At 40.7% G+C, this 16872-nt stretch overlaps 1 protein-coding gene across 1 annotated transcript in view; it reads left to right on the forward strand.

Annotated features, from left to right (window-relative positions):
- Nucleotides 1–14026, forward strand: part of lamb2 (laminin, beta 2 (laminin S)) — a 70003-nt gene extending 55977 nt beyond the window's left edge. Inside the window, exons 21-35 of the mRNA XM_034218493.1 lie at nucleotides 68–237; nucleotides 2488–2712; nucleotides 2969–3186; nucleotides 3323–3419; nucleotides 4164–4345; nucleotides 4441–4631; nucleotides 6809–6993; nucleotides 7246–7487; nucleotides 9082–9285; nucleotides 9871–10015; nucleotides 10103–10310; nucleotides 10410–10551; nucleotides 11050–11226; nucleotides 11314–11473; nucleotides 12237–14026. Of these exons, the coding sequence (XP_034074384.1) occupies nucleotides 68–237; nucleotides 2488–2712; nucleotides 2969–3186; nucleotides 3323–3419; nucleotides 4164–4345; nucleotides 4441–4631; nucleotides 6809–6993; nucleotides 7246–7487; nucleotides 9082–9285; nucleotides 9871–10015; nucleotides 10103–10310; nucleotides 10410–10551; nucleotides 11050–11226; nucleotides 11314–11473; nucleotides 12237–12373 (2683 nt within the window). The 3' untranslated portion in view covers nucleotides 12374–14026. The remainder of the gene's footprint in view (nucleotides 1–67; nucleotides 238–2487; nucleotides 2713–2968; nucleotides 3187–3322; nucleotides 3420–4163; nucleotides 4346–4440; nucleotides 4632–6808; nucleotides 6994–7245; nucleotides 7488–9081; nucleotides 9286–9870; nucleotides 10016–10102; nucleotides 10311–10409; nucleotides 10552–11049; nucleotides 11227–11313; nucleotides 11474–12236) is intronic.
- Nucleotides 14027–16872: the final 2846 nt, after the last annotated feature.

The following is a 16872-nucleotide window of genomic DNA, read 5'->3' on the forward strand; positions in this document are numbered from 1 at the left end:
GAATTTAATTACATTTTTACTAGTTTTATACTATATCGTTTTTACTCCTACTTTGTCATTTCTGTAGGTGTGGTAATGGCTACTACGGTAACCCAATTTTGGGCAAAGCAGCCAATGGTCAGTGTCGCCCGTGCCAGTGTCCAGAGGGCCCCAACAGTGGACGCCACTTTGCTGCATCTTGTTACCAGGACAACCATAACAGACAAATCGTCTGCAACTGTAACCAGGGTTACACAGGTAAGATATAAAGACCATGCTTTCTTACTGCCCATCTTTACTTATTGTGTTAGCTGTTTCTCCTCCTCAGCATCCAGATGTGTGTGGGTAAACCTTTTTATATAGAACGACAACAACACTTTTGTGTAAGTGTTTTGAGTTTTTTAACATATACAAATCCTCATCATAAACTCTTTTCACAGCGGAATAGTATCACCTTTGGAGCTGTAGTTATTTGTAATAACTGTTGAGTTCCTCTGTGATCTGAATCCCGTCCGAATCCTCAATTTATGGAATTTGTCAAGTAAAGATTTCACCTCAAATCACCTACCGTATTTCCCCGAAGACATAGGTCATGTGATAATATTAATAATCAAAACATCACACGGAGATAATGTCAACTGATGATGACTTTGGATTGGAGACAGTCTTAGTCTGTCCCGTGCAAATGCACTTCCTGCAACAAGGACCCGGTCCAATAAGATCCCCTGTTAGTAGTAGTATATGGCTTTAGTCTCAAATATATAAAGTATATGTGTATGTGATGTGTTTCCTCAGACACAAGTTGACCTAGTTTGTATGTTTAGATAATTATCATCTAATTGTATTGTGTCCAAATACTACTGAGGCTGATGATGGAACTCAATGAATTTGTAAAGGGACCTTTTTAGCTATTACATTTCATTCTGTGTTTTGTTTTCATCTTAACCTAAACAGAAGGGTCAACTCCTGATTTGACCCTCTAACAACATTGACATTTTTGAAAACTCTTATCTTTTCTTGAATCATACATCTATATGAGGTAAGAGTGATGTTTCTCACTGGGCATATTAAGGTGAATGCTAACCTGTGTAATCTCCTCCCTCCTTGTATTACTGGCACAGGGATTGTTAAACGCTCCGGGGTCACCATTTATAAGCGTGAGTAATGATGGTTGACCCCTGTTCTTCCTCCTACTCCTGCTTTCTCCACCAACCCCCCACTTGACCTCCTTATGCATGGCTTCAGCACGCCCTATTAGCGGTGCTGTGCCACAGTGCACTCGTGCCCATGTGTGAACCCCGGCTCGGAGAAGAAATGCAAACTCTTTCTATTGCTTTTATAGATAAGCTTAAATGATTTCAAAACAAGATTTGAAACAGGTCTACGTAGACCATCCCAATAGACCTGATCCTGAATTATTTTAAAGTTATTGTGTCAAAAACTGTGGTTTCCGATACACCCTTGAAAGTAAAAAGATGTATGTTGTAATGTGTACAGGTTGGTATTTGATAATGATTCTGGGTCAACTTCTGTCTCTGTGGATGAAAAGATGTTAGGAGGTAGTTGAGCAGTCTTTTCCCTAAGAAAAAAGAAAGAGCAGTACGGATACAACGATGTAGCCGTTTGGCCAGGATAAATACACTGATAAAGCATTCCTTCTTTCTCGTCTGCGCTCTGGGGCTGCTAGACTGAAATATGCTATTGGTTATTTTCTGACCTAAAGCGACAACAATAAGAAATAACATTGAGGGAAAAAAGCCTATAATGCTTTACTCACAAGAAGGCTAAGAAAATAAAAATTCTGGTGATCAATTCTCTTAGTTGAAATAGTTTTCCCTCCTGGGTTGACTGAATGTTTTCACAGGATAGTCTTTTTCTTCAAGAGCAGTAGTTTTGCTGAAAAAAAAAATGGTTTGAATCTTAATATCATTCAAATCTTCCCGATGAGCTTTAATGACTTTTGATGTATTATTGAGATAGGATTTCAAGCAGCAGATGAGCAAAAGAAAGTTCACAAGAATTTGTTCTAACTTGCATCTCAAGGCTTCCGTTGCTTCCAGTGGTCTGCCTGACTTTTGCTAATGCTGTGTGGTACAGGGTATAACAGCAATTCATCACAGGTATGGACGGATGCTAAAAACAAATGAAGCGCAGCACAGTGAGGGACATTATTGTACTATTCAGACACCAGGCAAGGCTTCATGGAACAATCACAGAATGGAAGTGGCTTTTGACCAATGTTTTTGTCTATTATGTCATCAAAAAAGATACAAATATGTTGCATTATCTCCAGAAGAAAGGTGTGATGACAACAATTCTCAATGTATGAGGCTGTTTAACCCCTCTGAGTGATGATGCATAACAAAACGCCCTTGAATCAGCTTGGGAAATTGCATAGAGCACTTCCCAAATACATTTCAGGTTCAAATAACAGCAGCAAGCGTCATATCTCCCTTCTCCTCTCCTTCCTTATTGTAACTCTTTTTCCTTTTTGTTGTTTCCATTCAGGAGCTCGCTGTGATGAATGTGCTCCGGGTTATTACGGCAACCCCTCTCAACCCGGAGGCCGCTGCCAGCCGTGCCAGTGCAACAACAACATCGACATGTCAGACATGGAGGCCTGCGACAGGCGGACCGGAGAGTGCAGGAAGTGCCTCTACAACGCCGAGGGCCCCAGCTGTGGCATCTGCAAGAGCAGCTACTTCGGGGACGCTTCCAGACGCAACTGCAGGAGTGAGTGACGCATTCAAAAAGAAAAAGCATTGGCTTGCATGTTAAAGTAATAATCTTAAAGTCTATTTAAATACATGTCTGTTAAGATAATATCTATTTGTCCAATAATGTGAGAGTATGGTGATTGAACTTATGGACAACTGCTGCATTTGACATCATTCACTGAAAATGATGAAAGCTGTGCCCCCACAGAGAATGAATAGATAGTAACCCCTTTAAAACGATATCATTATGCATGCTTTATTTTGCCCTTCAGAGTGCACATGTAACTTCCTGGGTACCGACCGTGAGCAGTGTATGGAGCGTGAGGACTGTGTGTGCCAGCGTGCCACAGGGCAGTGCCAATGTCTGCCGAACGTCATCGGCCTGACATGTGACCACTGCGCCCCCAACCACTGGAACCTGGCCAATGGGAAGGGATGTGACGCCTGCGGCTGTGACCCCAACAACTCTGTCACCTCATCATGTAACGAGGTAGGAAACACTTGGGGTAACACATTCAAATAGGCACATTCTATGTATACAGCATACATATGAGATATATTCATACACACTGACAGATACAAATGAAATTGATGAGTCATCTTCTATTTTTCACTCTGTTGTGCAGTTCACTGGGCAGTGTCAGTGTCGTGATGGCTTTGGTGGGAAGACGTGCACAGACTGTCAGGAGAACTACTGGGGAGACCCGAGGACACAGTGCAGAGGTCAGAAACATAATGACACTGACAGAAAAGAAAGGGGTTGTGATGAACATGATGTAGATGAGAACAAATTATGAATGGCAGAACCCAGGTTATGTAGGGCTTTATAGATGCTCAGGCGGAGAGATGGTTGCACAGTTGTTTGTACCTCACGGTGACAAGATACCATAGGACAAAATGCTCTCATTCACTGTTGGTTTTTATACCTACCGAAAGTAATGCACTACAAGTTAAACTCTTTTATAAACCATGTAATCGTCAGTTAGGATGTTCAGGGCTGCCTCTAAGGAGGTCAGGTGATAAAGAGAGAATAAGTTCACATGGAGGAGAAGAGTCTATTTGAAGTGTTTCAGGATACAGGACCCCCCCAACTGAGACAACTTCCCGATGAATGCACTGTTGATGCATTTTGTTTAGAGTGCATTGAGAAATTAAAGCTCATTTAGAAGAAAACACGAATGCTTTTAGTCCTTTCTATAGTAGTGGTGCACTCAGCCTCTTGTGGTCAAAATGGGTATTACAACAACAAACAAGATAATTCACATGCCAAGGATAAAGGATTTTATTATCCTAAACATTTTTTATTTCTGCTCTAAAAAATCTGAATATTGATCACAAGTTTTGTTTTCCTGATGTACTGCTCTGTGCCTCTGTATACATATGTGTAAACAAATGAGATGTTCTCATTACAAGCTTAGACCAGTTGACTCATCACACCACGTTCCCTCCTTCTCCTTCTCTCTGCAGTGTGTGACTGTGACTGGCGAGGCATCGAGTCCTCTCAGTGCAACAGGGTGACGGGCCACTGTGTGTGCCAGCAGGGGGTGTCGGGGGTCCGCTGTGACCAGTGTGCCCGAGGCTTCTCCGGACAGTTCCCCAACTGTCAGCCCTGTCACCAGTGCTTCGGGGACTGGGACCGCATTGTGCAGGTGCGGTTTGGTGCCAAAGAGGGGGTCTAATTCTCAGATGCCGATTAAGAAAGGTTGAATAACTTTTCTTCACACTCTTTCTGTCTCGTTTCCAGGACCTAGCAGTGCGTACAAAGACTCTGGCAGATCGTGCCCATGAGATTCAGACCACCGGGCTCACTGGGCCCTATGAGAAGGCTTTCAAGGACCTGGAGGATAAACTGAAACGAGCTCAGGAGATTGTCAACGCGCGCAACGCCACCGCAGCAGCCGTCGCTACACTGATGGAGCTTATTGAAGATCTTAGGTACAGCTGTTGTGTCCCACTGCATTTTGAGTTTCCCAAGTAAAAATATCCATCTGAAGTCTTTCTTTCTGTGGAATGAGGTAATAATAATAATAATAATTCCTTACATTTATTATAGCGCTTTTCCAGATGCTCAAAGCGCTTTACAAATACACATTACACATATTTTTTATACATGCAATGGTCACTGTGGACAATACCCACAGGAGCAAGTTCAGGTGAAGTGTGTAGCCCAAGGACACACCGGCTTTACAGACGCAGCAGCGGCGGGTTTCACCCCTTGATCTGATGATCATTGCACAGCGCCACACCGTCCATCTTCACGCCTCGAAGTCATCGAGGTGCTTTTACAAGTACACATTGATATCATACATTTAGGTAGCAGTATAAAGATTAAAAAAAGTCTGTGCCACAAAGTCATAGATTATACTCTTTACTACTTTTACTGTGATATATCTGCTTCAGTCCTGACAAAAAAAGAAAAGAAAAAAAACATTTTCTTCACATGCAGTGGGAATTTCAATTGTTTCTCAGTCGGGATTAGTTGATTTAAATGCATGATGGTTTTGTGCAGAATACCAAGAAAATAGCACGGTCATTTAGGGCAATATGAGCAAAACTGGCTCAATCTGGCAGATTGTTCCAAAAGCATAAAAGCTTGATATTATATTGAAAAGGAATCCAACTTCAATACAACCAACGTTAATATCTAGGTCGTCTCCGATACCGAGCTCCAATGCTGATAAGGCTCTGGAAAACAGCTGTCCTACCTTTAGGACTAACCCCCCAGAATCTACATGCAAGATCACCGTAATCTGTTTAGGGGGGCCGCTAACAGCGTGGCCTTTAACACCAGCTGCCCGTCGTATCACTTATTTCAGCCACTAAAGCATTGGATGTCCGACCGCCAGGATATCAAACGGAGTGTGTAGTGCAGTAGGTGTTGGTGGGCTGGTAAGACCCCAGAGAAGTATCTAAACTGCCCCTGGAGGAGAAACCCGTGTCGTTGGGAGACTCCCTGGTAATTAGGGCAGCTTCAGCACCCACAATCCCTAACCCCCTCTTTTGAACCTTAGTTATGCCAATTAAAACAATGCAAGTGTAAAATCAAACATAGCCAGAGTCAAACACTAATATCACAGCAGTGATATTACCACACCAGCAGAGCACATGTCATATTTCAGCATCAATCAAAACCACATCAACCACAGTAACCAATATGAAACTACAGCTTAACCTTAGCAGGGTTTCTATTTCCCTTAAACAATTTGAAGTCCAAATTATCAACTACTGTCAGCCTTTTCCAAGGAAGGGTGTTCTTACCTCACTCTAAGACCAAGCAGATACCTTCAGAAACCACCAGAGACCAGGAATTGGGTCGAAATGTACAAAGTACAAAGCGGTTTTATCAGTTTTAAAAAAACAAATTGACATGTAAAGAATTTAGATTTATTTTAACTTCAATTTCAAATATTCAAACTTTAATTTATTTACAGAAACAATCAATCAATCAACAACTTTATTAATCCCACAAGGGGCAATTGGTTATGAGCAGCTTATGTCATGTACACAGGCAGGAACATACAGGTGTGCATTGTTGTCCTCAATCGTTGTAACCGTTGTCAAAGTGTCAAAAACCAAAACGCCTTCCTACAATTGTGGTGGAAACTTTTATGCTTTGCTTGCACATTCTAAATTGCACAATTTGGATAGGTCAAACGTTCAGGATGTACTGTCTGGTTTCATATATATAAGACATTATTGAGAAATACTTCATTTCCATCAAACCAAATTAAAGCCAATTTAGCATTTATTTATCAATGGTAAGCTTAATAGAGTACGTGAGGTCTGTCACGGCCACCTAAACAGCAGATCTGTCAACAATATAATGCAATATGTTATGCTATAATGGCTGTGGGATCAACATTTTGGAAAAATAATTCTGTATCTGTAATTTAGATACACATTTAATGATTGTATTAGTAATTATAAGAGCTTAAGTTAAACTTCCAAAAAGAAAAGAAAAAAGAAGAGAAAAATATCGTACAACCTTGCCAAATGCGCAGCCAAAAGATTCGAACAATTACAAAGCCGAAATTACTCTGGTGAGGCACAGGTAAAAATCATATCAGGATTATAATTCTCATTCCTCCACCACTGCTTGTATTTCCCTGCAGAGCGCAGATCGGTGAGACCACTGACGCCCTGAACCGTCTGGAGGGAGACCTCACGGTCGTGCAGGACAGCAACTCTGAGGCCAGCAAGGAGCTGAGCGCTCTGGAGAGAGAGGCTAAAGAGCTGAACCTCACCTCCCAGCAGCTGCACCGCCAACTGGACACCCTGAAAAACTCCAACTTCCTAGGTGAGGAAAAAGGAGGAGATGGATCTTTCAAATCACTTTACATAATGCCTAAGGACAAGAGATTTGAAGTCCCAGCTAGCATCAGGAGCTAATGCCAGACTACTAACACACATGTAGATTGACTCAGGCCTTCATATGGCTGGCAAACCTCTGAGAATGTGTCTGAAACCGCTGTAGGCTTTTAGTTTTCTTTTCAATCCTTAAATGTACTCCAGCAACAGTTTGATTGATCTGAAATGTGGTTTCCTCTAGGTGCGTACGACAGCGTCCGTATCTCCTACAACAAGTCTCGTGATGCGGAGCGCCGTGCCAACGGGTCAACGACCACCAAGCCCAGCACGGTCAGCCAATCAGCAGACACTCGCCGCCGCACCGAGCGCCTCATCTCCGCCAAGAAGGACGACTTCAACCGTAAAAATGCTGCCAACAAGCGCGCGCTTGGAGATCTCAACACTAGAGCACAGGGCCTGGACCTCAAGAAGATCAATGAGAAGGTTTGAACACATTCTTCTTGATTTGAAGCAGCTGTTAAAAAACGAATTAAATGTGATGGCATTAATGTGTGAATCCATACATACAGTGAAGTGCTGAGAAAAGATATCTGGACATCTTTTTTCTAAGTCTGATCTAAATTCTGTTTTTCTTTCTCCTGTGTCTCTTGTGACGATTGAACAGGTGCAAACAATTGAACATAAAATACATATAGCGTTATTTAACATTACTATCCTCCTTTGTGTCTAGAAATGAATTTGAATAGGCGCTAATCTGCTGTTAGCATTAACTATACAGATGTTATGTTGTAGTGGTGTACTACAGCTTCCTAAAATACACCAAAAGAAAGAAAATCCCCTGCCAAAACATTAGAAATATCTTAGAAAGATTATCCATGCTTAACCTTTTTTCAACCGTTCAGATCAGACCCAGAAATTGGATCCCCAGATTATAGTATTATAATATCCATGTATTTTGACTTTGTGTCTATATATTTTGTAATCAATATGAAGTCAAAACATTTTTATTGATGTGATTAAAAGGTGGCTTCTTCACCTAACCCAGTGGTTCTCAAACTTTTTCTGTCATTCCCCGCTTTGAACAGGTGGGCCTTTTCAAGCCCCACCTGTTCCTCATCGCTCCAATCAAATGGTAGGCCAAGCTTAACATGGTCAAATGTATCATTTTTGATCAGGGGTCTCCAACCTTTTTTAGGGTGAGAGCTACTTTCAAAAAATAAAACAAGTCGTGAGCTACTTTTACTCCTCTTTTCTTAGTTTTTTGCAGTGTATATTTAGCACATTTTAACATTATTATATGCTGACCTTTAACCTTTGTGTGCTGTTTGGGTCTGTGGGACCCGTTTTCAGTGTTTACTAAAATAACATGTATTCAATTTAATTATTTTAACCTACTTTATTTGGGGGTGGACCTCACCTCCTCTAGGGGGGTCCTCACCTCCTCTAGGGGGGTCAGGGGGCATGCACCCCCGGGAAGATATTATTTTTAAATGTTGAAGTGAAATGCATCAATCTGGTGCACTTTGAGAGCAACATGAATGTATGGATACAGCTCTCAACACTCAGATGAAAGCTGTATACATATCAATAATCCAAATATCTTTAGAATATGATCACAACCAACAACAAATCATGTAAACTTGTTTATTCTTATCTTATGTTACCTAGTTAGCATTCTTTCTTTTTATTTATGCATATTTTACTAATCACTCTCCTTTTGAACAGTTTTTTTTTTTTACTGTCCTATAGTACACATTGGAATGATTTCTTTATTTTTTACACCTATGCTATATTAAAAAGATAAAGGTGTGCTCTCTCTCTCTCTCTGTCTCGCTCGCTCACAGAGGCTGTGTGCTCCTCCGTGGCGATGACGGCTTGCGTTACAAAATAATAATAAACATAGGCCTATTTGTAAAGTGGGGGGACACAAACGGGATTTCGAAAAGTGTCACGGTTAAACTCCTTATGAAATGAGGTGCCGCTCCACATTGCTTTTCTTCCCGACTGCACCGCAGGTGTGAGTTTATTGCCTGACCCTTTGCATGCAAATGAAATGTATGTTCCACTGTCCCTACAGGTGTGCGGCGCCCCGGGTGACGTTCCCTGTGGTGAAAGTCCTTGTGGGGGTGCAGGTTGCCGTGACGATGAAGGGAACCGTCACTGTGGAGGCCTAAACTGTAACGGCGCTGTGGCAGTCGCAGACAACGCCCTGGAGAGATCGAAACACGCAGCGAAGGAGCTGAACAAAGCCATGGGAGAGGTGGAGGGACTCTTCACCAAGGTATGGAGGCTCATGTAGCTCTGTGGTGTTTTGTTCTTAGTTTTTTTAGGTAAATATATCCCGTGGGTCCATTTTAAAATAGTTGCTCTTGTTTGAACTGTTTACCACGCTTGGATAGATCAATGGTTAGCAACAACTTTGATATTATTGGATATGTATTTCTTTGTGCAGGAAACAAGGTAATGCATGTTTTGTCCCCTAAGGCAGACGTTGGAAAATCTGATCTGAGCCCCGATGTAATATATTGAATGATTTTAAACTGTAATAGCGCTAAAATCAAACATCAAACTTCATCCAGTTATGAGTTAGGTTTTTATTTGTATCATTGTTTATTGGGGTCCTCAGGTAAAAACACAGCTGAACAATGGGGAAAAGTATTTTAAGAACTAGGTATAAAGAAGAATAACATTTATCACAAGATTAGTTCACAAAGTAAGAAAATGGACATACTAGAATAAAATAATCCAGAAGCCTTTATCACATAAACAATTCCTGGAAAGCATTGTTAAGAAACCGCAGTTATGGTGAATAAGTTGTATCTTTCAGTCTGTTGTTAATCTCTAAGCCTTCCTGTGTTTCTTACAGGTGGCAGACGCCAAGACCAAGGCAGAGGAGGCCAAAGAAAAAGCCCAAGCAGCTCTAGACAAAGCCACGGCCACCAAGAACAAAGTGGAGCGCTCCAACAACGACCTGAGAGACCTCATCAAGCAGATCAGAGAGTTCCTCACTCGTAAGTCTGCAGGGTTCTTACAAAGTTACCAACAACAGGTTTAATGTTTATGGTGCCTTCTAATCAACCCCTATGTCTCTCTCTCAGAGGAGGGTGCAGACCCAGACAGCATTGAGGCCGTGGCCAACCGCGTGTTGGAGCTCTCCATCCCCGCCTCCCCGCTGCAGATCAGACACCTCGCTGATGAAATCAAAGAACGAGTCCGCAGCCTCTCCAACGTGGATGCCATCCTGCAGCAGACGCAGGACGACGTCCGCAGAGCGGAGCAGCTGCTGCTGGACGCCAAGAGGGCCAGGTATAGGTGGAGAATAGATCGACTTCAGAACATGCACGTCTAACAGCATGTTAGAGAATTATTTGATCTAACAAAGAGCTCCTGTATTTATGGATGCAGGCACAGTGCAGAGGGAGTGAAGACGACAGCGGAGACAGTGAAGCAGGCGCTGGCCGGCGCTCAGACGGCTCAGACGTCCGCAGAGAAGGCCATCGCCACAGCCAAGGCTGACATCAGGGACACTGAAGCCCGCCTGGTGCAGGTACAGTAACAAACTAAAACCCCAAACAGGAAAACCTTTATTGGTTTGCCAGGTGCTTTTTGATTAGATTAAAGGTTGTTACATATTTTGTTCAACAGCACTCAAAGTGATTAGTCGGTGTTTCGTCTTTTATTTAGTTTTTTTACATATTTTCCTTTATTACCGATAACATTACAGGACCAGTTCACACACTTATCTTTGGCTAGATACTTTTCATAAATGTTTCAGATTTCGTTGAGTTTCATTATTGACCACAAAAAAAGAAAAGAGAAAAAATTAAAGAAATCTATGCTCATTCAAAGTAAGTGTGATGAAGGGCATTTCATTATATTTTATAATAAAGATGTGTTTTTGATGTATTGGCAAACAAAAAAATGAACAGAAAAAAGAGGTTGGTATAGGTATCTTCTTTGAAAATCACAGTTGGTGCATCCCTACTAGTCATGATATTATTTCAAAAGGATCAGAATTCACTCTGCCTGTGCATGCTCTCCTCAGATCGAGTCAGAGACCTCCAACAATGAGAAGGACCTGACGGAGGCCATGGACCGGCTGGGAACCCTGGGGCAGGAGATCGCTGCCCTGAAGACCAAACGGGCCAACAACACCATGGCAGCAGCCCGAGCAGAGGAGACCGCCACCATGGCACGAGACAAAGCAAACGAGGCCAAGCAGGTGTGTGTTTGTCTGTGTTTCTGTACATCTAATTACAAGTGTAAACAATTGTTGAATACAAAATGTCTCACCTGTCTGATTGCTCAGATTCTAGACGGCCAGCTGACAGATAAATACCATGAGGTGCAGCAGCGGGTCGACACAAAGGCCAAGGCTGTGCAGGAAGCAAAGAAAAAGGCAGAGAGGCTCAGAGATGAAGCAAAGGAGCTCCTGAAAGACGCCCAGGACAAGCTCCAGAGGCTAGCAGGTGCTCAATAATATCTGTGTTTTTGGAGATGGACAGGAAGAGATGTATGGTTTTTATCATCTTAAAAGACAAAAGACACAAATCTCAAAGAATCTTAAACAGTGTAATGAAAAAATCATTTACTGTTCGTTTACTATTCACATAAACTATTTTGATGCAAGATAAAACAGCAGCAGGTTGGTGCAATTGAAAGCACTTGAGTGACTGGCAAGCTTGATATTAACTGACTCGATGAGAGTTATACAATCATAAAAAGAATAAAATAGATGAAAAAGCAAAGACCCTTAAATAGATCCTTGAGGAACCCCACAAGTAATTTGACAGTGTTTTAAGAAATTACACTGAATTCTCTCCCTTTTTTTATTTATTTATAGACTAATGGCTTTTCTAGTATTATTTATTCAATCCTATTATTTATTTGTTATTACCTTCATTATCTACTTTTTTTTTTTTTATAAATGTGTTATTCACTGTGTTTTATGAACATTTGTTTTCCTTCATACTTGTATTTAGGCGTTGGGAGTATACAGTACATCATGCTAACAAAGCCTGATGAATTTAATTGAAATAATTGATAGGAGGCCACTTGAACAGTTCAAGACGAGCCTAAGCATTCCCTGGTTCTTTTTAAAGGATTTAGTGATTAACAGTATCTTAACAAATGCCCAGATCAAGTAAAACGAGTTGAGAATGGCTTACAGTAGCACCAAATTCTGTTAATGACCCACTGTGTAACCATATCTAACCTTATTGCGTCCCGCAGAGCTTGAGAAAAGCTACGAGGAGAACCAGAGGAGGCTGGAGGGGAAAGCTCGTCAGCTGGATGGCCTGGAGGACAAGATGAAAGCTATCCTCACCGACATCAACAAACAAATCCAGATCTACAACACATGCCAGTAACTCACTGCTATATCATAAATATCATAAAGAAACATGTGCATTATCGTATTATTCTGGCATTTGATCCAGGTACATTAACTGTACAAAAGACTTTGAAGACATAATAAATAATAGGCGTATTTTACCAATCTGCAAGTCAATCTGCATAGTGCAAATATCTGTCAGGTAAGAATGTCAAAACACTTGCTACAATATTAAGATTTATGAATTATATAAACATACCCATAAATAAACATGAAAAGGTTGTATAATATCACATATTTAATTGTTATTTGTGCACATTATTTTTGTTTTTCAAATAATCTGGAAAAGTGTGTTTTTAAATGGTATGTTTTGAACATGAAAAAGGAAAACTATATTTAAGAAAACATTTCAATTACACTCAAATTTGAGTGAAAGCAATGCAATACAAACAATCTGCAGTTTAACCATTAGAGTGACTGTTGTATAATGAGCCGGTCAATATAATATTCTCAAAATGTTCTCTATGTCTCTGTAACTACTGGAAGTATAATCTGAGCTGTGCTCATCGCGAGAGAACTTTATGTATCCTGCAGTGCACAGTGGCTTCTTTCAGTATGAAACACAACCATTCTTGGGTACATGAGGAAAAAAACATCTGTTTGATCGTTTAAATTCACAAGTAAGAATAATAATGCTTTAATAATTTGTTGCCAAAAATATTATACAAGGTTATATTCAAGATCCATGTTAGGATCATGCATTTTACAGAATGGAGAGATAACCAGGGTCATTGCATTTTTATGAATTTGGTCATTTGTACCATCTGTGTTGCTAGGAATGCATTTTGAATGCACTCTGCCTTTATACAAATGATGTGACAATTTTTAGGTGAAAATATAACAAACATTTTGTCATTGCCATGCCAATAGATATTACCAACGGTGTTTTCATGTCTGGAGTAAGATATGCCTATTACCAAATACGAATATTGTAAAATGAGCGTATGCTAACAGTGAATGCTAAAAGCTAATGCTAGCGCGTACATGCTAGCCCACAGCTCTAATGATGCTTTTACTGGTCAGTCTACCTATCTGTCTCTAAATGAGTTAACTTTGGTCTACAGTGAAAGTTCTCAACTGTTATTTATATCTGATAAACAATAAAGCGTTAAAGACTAGCTGAAATTCCCTTGAAAAACTAAATTGAGAATGCAGTTTAGTTGTATGGGGATGTCCTTTTGTTGAAAAAGGGTTGGTAAATGAACTCCTTTTATATTTTGGTAACAAAAAGGCATTATCATTGGCACCTCCCTCAGGATAAACCTTTGGAAAATATCCAACTATTCCTTTTAGCATGAACAAGATGATTTCTTATGAATGCTAATCTAATGATGCACAGATTGTGAATGTTTGTATCAAATGTACTGTGATGAAATATATACAATCTGCAGTAATGGATGGCAGTTTTTCAGTGTTTAATTGTGCCTTATAGTGTGGACATTAATATCCATGTGCTATTTGCATGACTATTTGTGTTTTCTGAAACATATACCAAAAAACGAACTTTCCTCAGATCGCCATTCAACTGCTGCCAAGTGATTTTATAACTAATTGCCGAAACAAGACACCAAAAATAACTTGAGTTTAACTGTGTACAGTTTTGTGAATAAAGGTTGGATAACTTAACAACTCTCTGTGTCGAAGTAGCTTCTTTGAGCATCTTTATCAGGAATTATTTAATGGTTTATATGAATACTCAATTCTGATTGGTAAATGTGGACATTTCAGAGGTTAATACTCGCTAACACAACTCTGCTAAGGATCACGTGACCCTTAGCAGAGGTGTGCTAAGAATGATTAAGGGACTATGTGCAGTCCTATCAATCCGCAGAAAGAAGTCCGGCCGATATAACGTCAGCTGAAACGTTGGATTCATGAAGGCTAAACTCTCCCGTAAAGAAAAGAAAAAGAGAACAAGAGAAGGAAAGAGCCGTCGGGATCCATGATTATTCCGCTAGGTGTTCTACTTCGTTAATGACAACCTTGCTGCACGTTATCCCTCACTTAAATCCTATGGCTACTTACTTTTACTTAGCCTAGCCCTAGAACCAGTACAGGGGTGAGCCGTGACTTTTATACCTAGGCCCTCTGACCCCCCCCCCCTCTTCCCTCGAAAATAAAGAAGAGTTATTACGTCACAGCGTATACTTCAGCGCAAGGGTGTAACTGGTTTGAGAAGTGGGGGGGACACAAAACAGGGGGTCCTCCGCAATTAAACATGTTCCCGAATTAATTTAAGAGATTTATGGATACAGCTCTCAACACTCATGAAACAGAACTGTATAGCTATTTCAATAATCAAAAAACCATTAGAATATGCTCACAACCAATAACACATATTTGATAAACTCCCCTCTCCTATCTTTATCTTACCTAGTCTGCATTCTTTCTTTTTAGTAATGCATATTTTACTAATCACTCCCCTTTTAAACTGTGTTTTAGATTTTTTTACTGACCTATAGTACACATTGGGATGATTTCTTAACTTGTTTTTTACAACTAGGCCTATATTAAATAGATGGAGATATTTGTTTACGTGTATGACCATTCCCTTTGAGACCCACTGAGATAACTTAGACTAAAGTTTACAATCTAATCACTCAGAGAGTCCTTTAGCTCACTGAGCTGACGTTATCTCTCTCAGTCCGACAGGAGAGGACTCTCCCTCTCCATATTGTTGCAACAGCTTCTAATCTCCGTTAGCTCCGAGCTAGCACCAGATGCTAACAACAACCCCCGTAACTCTCTCTCTCTGTCTCTCTCTCTGTCACTGTCTCTCTATCTCACACAAAATGCGCTCGTGCCACACACACACAGACGCTCCTCCGTGACGATGACCACTTGCGTAAAAAAAAAACCGCATTTGAAAAGTGGGGGGGACGCAAATGGGATTTTGAAAAGTGGGGGGGACATGCCCCCCCTGTCCCCAGTGGAAATTACGCCCATGCTTCAGCGGAATATCAAAACAACGGCCCGGGGTGCAAAACGCATCAATGACAGCGACCCTCTACCACACAAAACAACACCATTTATATAAACACCTATCATGACAGGGCACCCACAGCCAAGTAACAATTACAAATGAATTAAGTCGGCACGGCGGCCCACATTGAAAATGACTTAGGCCTACCTTTGATGATCAAATCACTTAAACACAAAGTCCATCCTAAGGATAGAGGGTGTAGTTTTTCTCATACTGATATTCTGAACAATCTGTGCTGTTGTAAGCTCTGTAAAGTGTCTCTACTGTAGGCTACTTTTATTATATGTACAGCACTTTGGCTCGACCAAAAATCGTTTATAAATGTGCTATATAAATAAAACTTGATTTTGATTGATTTGATCCTCCTGTCCTTTTGGATGAAGTAGGTAACTTGATGTCGGGGTCATGCAGCTGATCCTTTGCCACTCTAATTTATCATTGTAACTTAATCTTGAAAATGACTCGGTTAATAATTTCGCAACGATGTCATCACTATCACTGACATGAGCCATCATGAACAAATGTATGCTCATCATACATCTATCCAGGGACGTGCACAGACATTTGGAGGGGCTATTGCTCTAAACTGTAAAAAGGGCCTCCCCCCGAAAAAAAACACAAGACCTTTTGAAAATAAAGAAACCAAACGATTATTACATCAACTAAATTGAACAGTAATTCACATCTCATAACAAAATAAGCTAAGGCGACTACTTGCATTCTGTGACTTGATTTTAAAAATGAAAACCAGGGGAAAAAATGGTTTTGCGGTCCATATCTCATTAAAATATCTAATGTTAGTAACTATTAAAGACAAAATGGGGACAATTCTGTTCTAATGTAGTTTGACCATTGTAACTGCTGTGCAGTCCAGACATACTGATAAAATAGGGCCTCTAACTTAAATAAACTCACTAATTAATGAAACCAGTTCAATACGCATTATTCTTATTCCCATCATTCTTTATGAGCGCAGTAACGGTAAGGTATCTAATTACTTATTTAGTATTCCATAACTTAGTAACAGAGATGGTCAAACTAAAGTGGTAGAGACATGGCAGAATTCCTACAATGAAGCGGGACATTGAACTGTTCACCCGTGAGAGGGCGATCAAGAAAAGAAAGCGAGCGGCCCCGTTGAGGGAGTTCACAGATGAAAAGATACAGAAAGACAGAAGCACAATAACAACAAGTAGGCTATATTTAGGTGTTTTTTGTAAATAACCGACGGTATCAAGAGGAAGTAAAGTCCCCCGGTTTGTCCCTTATAACCTTACCCTAACCCTAACTGCCATCAAAATCAAGTTTCCAAAATCCGACACTGAGGTGGTCTTTAACGCACCGGCAGATGACAAAGTAGGCTTGTTTGAGACGCGTTGCGGCTCGCCTCGAAAGTAGACGAGAATAGCCGATCGCAGCCGGGGGAGGTCTCAAAAAGCTCGCCTGAAGTCGGACAGCTCGGAGTCGGCAAGGTCTTCTTCTTCTTCTTCTTC

Source organism: Gymnodraco acuticeps, unplaced genomic scaffold, assembly GCF_902827175.1.
Source record: "Gymnodraco acuticeps unplaced genomic scaffold, fGymAcu1.1, whole genome shotgun sequence".
Taxonomy (NCBI): Eukaryota; Metazoa; Chordata; class Actinopteri; order Perciformes; family Bathydraconidae; genus Gymnodraco; species Gymnodraco acuticeps.